This window comes from Drosophila nasuta, unplaced genomic scaffold, assembly GCF_023558535.2.
Source record: "Drosophila nasuta strain 15112-1781.00 unplaced genomic scaffold, ASM2355853v1 ctg277_pilon, whole genome shotgun sequence".
In the NCBI taxonomy this organism is placed as follows: Eukaryota; Metazoa; Arthropoda; class Insecta; order Diptera; family Drosophilidae; genus Drosophila; species Drosophila nasuta.
In genome coordinates this window covers 7,760-11,371 of record NW_026869479.1, presented here as the reverse complement: position 1 = coordinate 11,371, position 3,612 = coordinate 7,760, and the positions used below count along the sequence as shown (strand labels likewise).

The 3,612-nt window shown below is 48.8% G+C and overlaps 1 protein-coding gene across 1 annotated transcript; it reads right to left on the bottom strand.

Moving 5' to 3' along the window:
- Positions 1 to 256: 256 nt before the first annotated feature.
- Positions 257 to 718, bottom strand: LOC132797839 (uncharacterized). Its single transcript, XM_060809608.1, has one exon. The coding sequence runs from the start codon at positions 716 to 718 to the stop codon at positions 257 to 259; it is 462 nt and encodes a 153-aa protein (XP_060665591.1).
- Positions 719 to 3,612: the final 2,894 nt, after the last annotated feature.

The following is a 3,612-nucleotide window of genomic DNA, read 5'->3' as shown; positions in this document are numbered from 1 at the left end:
GAACTAGCTGAAAAGGCATAACAAGTTTTGCTTTGCCTTATGTTTATTGATTACTATATACTTATATTTAAAACTAAAAAGATGATCGGGAGATGAAAGCGGCAAAGACTCTGCAGTGGCGGCGGACGAAGCTGACGAAACTTATTGAGGGAGAGTGTGTCTCCTGGAGATGTACTCCCGTAATATCGATACTCGCGTGAGTTATCGAGTTTTGTTGATCACGAGAACTGAAAGGGGTTGCCACAGTACCCCCCTCCTAGAGTTCCAGTTGGGAAAGATACTTTGCTGGGAATCTGATTTGTCGTCCTGATCTTGACACTTTCTCGAGTGTCTGAGCAGTTGGCGCTGTCGTCTGCTCCTGTGTTGGAGGCGGTACGTCTTTGAAGATGTAAGCTGGTTTAAGTCGATCGATGGAAACCTTGTTTTCCTTTGTGTGGCCCTTGAGTGTAAAATATTTGTCGTGTTTTGTTACCACTTCGAAAGGACCCTCGTAGTTTGCTTCCAACGGGGTTTTCACTCGATCCACTCGAACGAAGACGTGGGTACAATGGTTTAGGTCCGGGTGGACAAATTCTTGCGGTGTATGATGGTGCACTGGCTTAGTGGTTGGCAGTTGAGACATGGTTTTTTGAAGAGCCTCGGTGAACTCGGACTCAGTGTGTTTTGTGTGCTCGGTGCAAAATCCGCCTGGCACCCGTAGTGTGGTGCCATAAACCATTTCCGCAGGGCTCAGCCCGATGTCGCTTTTGATTGTTGTGCGTAGGCCGAGTAGGATTAGATGCAGGAACTACTCCAGTTGATTGGATCGACGCATTTTAAAGCAGCTTTTAACGTTCTGTGCCAGCGTTCGATCATACCATTGGCTTGTGGGTGGTACGCCGTCGTCCGCAGGTGCTTAAAACCACAAATTTTGGAAAGCTCTTGGAATAATGTAGACTCGAATTGTCGACCCAGATCGGTTGTGATGTGAAGAGGAATACCGTACTGAGCGAACCAGCCCGATATCAGTGCGTTGGCTACAGATTTTGCTGTGATGTCTACTAAAGGAATTGCTGCGGGCCATCGTGAGAATCGATCGATACACGTGAGGCAGTATCGGTATCCGTTCGATGAAGGCAGCGGGCCGACTATGTCGATATTTATGTGTTCGAAACGGGTGTCGCTGGCGGTGTACTCTCCTAGTGGCGATTTGGTGTGACGTTGGATTTTGGCCTTCTGGCACGGGATACAAGAGCGTACGATTTTAGCGACATCCTTCGCCATGCGGGGCCAAACGTAGTGTTTTCCGACCAACTTGTTTGTTGCCTTAACTCCCGGATGGCTCAGCGAATGTAGGGCCTCAACCACGGTTTGGCGTAGGCATTTGGGCACAAACGGACGTGTATGGTTATTGGCGACGTGGCAGTACAATTGTTTGTTTGAGCCTGCAAGAGACAATTTTGTTAGTGAGATGGGTTTTCGGCGTCAGACTTGGTAGCGATTGTAGTTCCGCATCGTTTTCCTGTTCCAGTGCCATCTCGTCGAAGTTTATGTGTTTGATGGCATCGATGCGTGAGAGAAGATCAGCCACGTTGTTTTCTTCGCCAGAGATGTGCCGGATATCGGTGCTGAATTGGCTGATAAAATCCAGTTGCCGAGCGCGTCGAGGTGATGCTTTCGCTGTTTTGACTGAAGGCGTACATAAGCGGCTTGTGGTCGGTGAAAATAACGAAATTCCTGCCCTCCAGTGCGTACTTGAAGTGCAAAACGGCCTGATAGATGGCAGTCAGTTCTCTATCGTAGGTGCTGTACTTCTTTTGCGTCGATGTGAATTTCCTGGAGAAGAATCCCAGTGGTTGTGTCTGCCCGTTGATGACCTGATGTACTACGGCTCCCCATAGCGTCGTCGGACGCGTCGGTGGTTAGAGTTAATTGTGAGTTTGGTGCCATGTAATTCAACAACGTAGCGTTTGCAAGCTCGTTCTTGCAGGCGGTGAATGCGTAGTCGGCTTCTGTAGACCAAAGTATCGGGGTTTTGTCGTTCTTTTATTGCCTTGGATCAGCGTCTGGAGTATGTGCTGGTTCTCGGCTGCTCGTGGGATAAACGGCCTATAGAAATTAATCATACCCAGAAACTTTTTTAGGTCTTTAGCGATAAGCGGTTTTTTAAAATGCCGTATGGCTTCCACTTTGGCTTCGGATGGTTTTAAGCCGTGCTGACTGATGTCGTGTCCCAGGAATGTAAGTTGTGTCTTACCGAATTGGCACTTCTCAAAGTTTACGGTGAGATGTGCCTTCCGAAGGCGGTCGAGGATTGTGCGGAGGTGCGTCTCGTGCTGCGCCTCGGATTCTGAAGCGATCAAAATGTCGTCGATGTAAGCAAAAACGAAGTCGAGGCCTTGTATGACGTTGTTTATGTGACGTTGAAAAGTTTGCGCTGCGTTGCGCAGACCGAACGTCATGAACAAGAATTCGAATAGCCCAAAAGGCGTGATAATTGCTGTTTTGGGAATATCTTGTGGTTCGACAGGAATCTGGTGATATGCTTTTTGCAGGTCGATTTTCGAAAATATCTTCTTACCGTATAAGATGCTCGTTACATCCAGTATGTACGGAATAGGATATCGATCCGGCACGGTTACGTTGTTCAGTGCTCGGTAGTCGCCGCACGGACGCCACTCTCCATTTGCTTTACCAGGTGCAAAGGGCTGGACCAGTTGCTATTTGAGGGACGGCATATTCCTTTCTCGATGAGGTAGGAGAACTCGGATTGTGCAGCTTTGAGTTTGTCGGGCGCTAGTCGTCGGGCGCGGGCGTGAGTAGGCGGCCCGTTGGTCGAGATGAAGTGCGTTACTTCGGATGTTGCTGGCAGCCGGTTCGAGTTGATCGTTGCGAGATCGCGATATTCGTGAAGCAATGTAGCGTATTGGTTACTCGTGTCGTAGGATAAAACCGCGTTGATTTTACGTTGGGGCGCGTGACATTTTGATTCCAGCAGCGTAGCCCGATCGATGAGTTTGCGTCGTTTCATATCGACGAGTAAGTCAAAATGTTGAAGAAAGTCGGATCCGATGATAGCGCAGTTGACGTCAGCTATCACGAAAGTCCACACGAAGTTTCGTCGCAATCCCAGTGACAATGCTATGCGTTTTCTCCATAGGTTTGTATTTTCGTGCCATTGGCGGCGAAAAGAAGCTTTGGAGTGAGCATAGTTTTTGCGTTTTTGCAGGGTGGCATCACTGAAATGTCGGCGCCGGTATCGATGAGAAACTGTGTTTTGGAGAAATTGTCGTTGATGGCGAGGCGGGCAATTGTGTTGTGGTCTTCTTCGAATTTGTCCGCCGAATCCGAAGATTGATTTAGTTTTTTGGTTCGGATGCAAAAGAGCATGGTTGGCGACATTTCTTGGCGGCGTTACCAAATTTGCTGTGGTACCAACACATGTCTCCAGCTATGACGCTGTTGCGATCCGTTCGCAAGCTGTTCTTGCGAGAAAGGTTTCTGGAGAGCGCGTTGATTTGTTGTTCGATGCGGTCTAGACGATCGTCGGAAACGGCGCTGCTGGTTGGCGCCCGCTTGGCGTCGATGGTGCGTACCTGATGAAAATCACCGACTTCCATCACTTTATCTGCC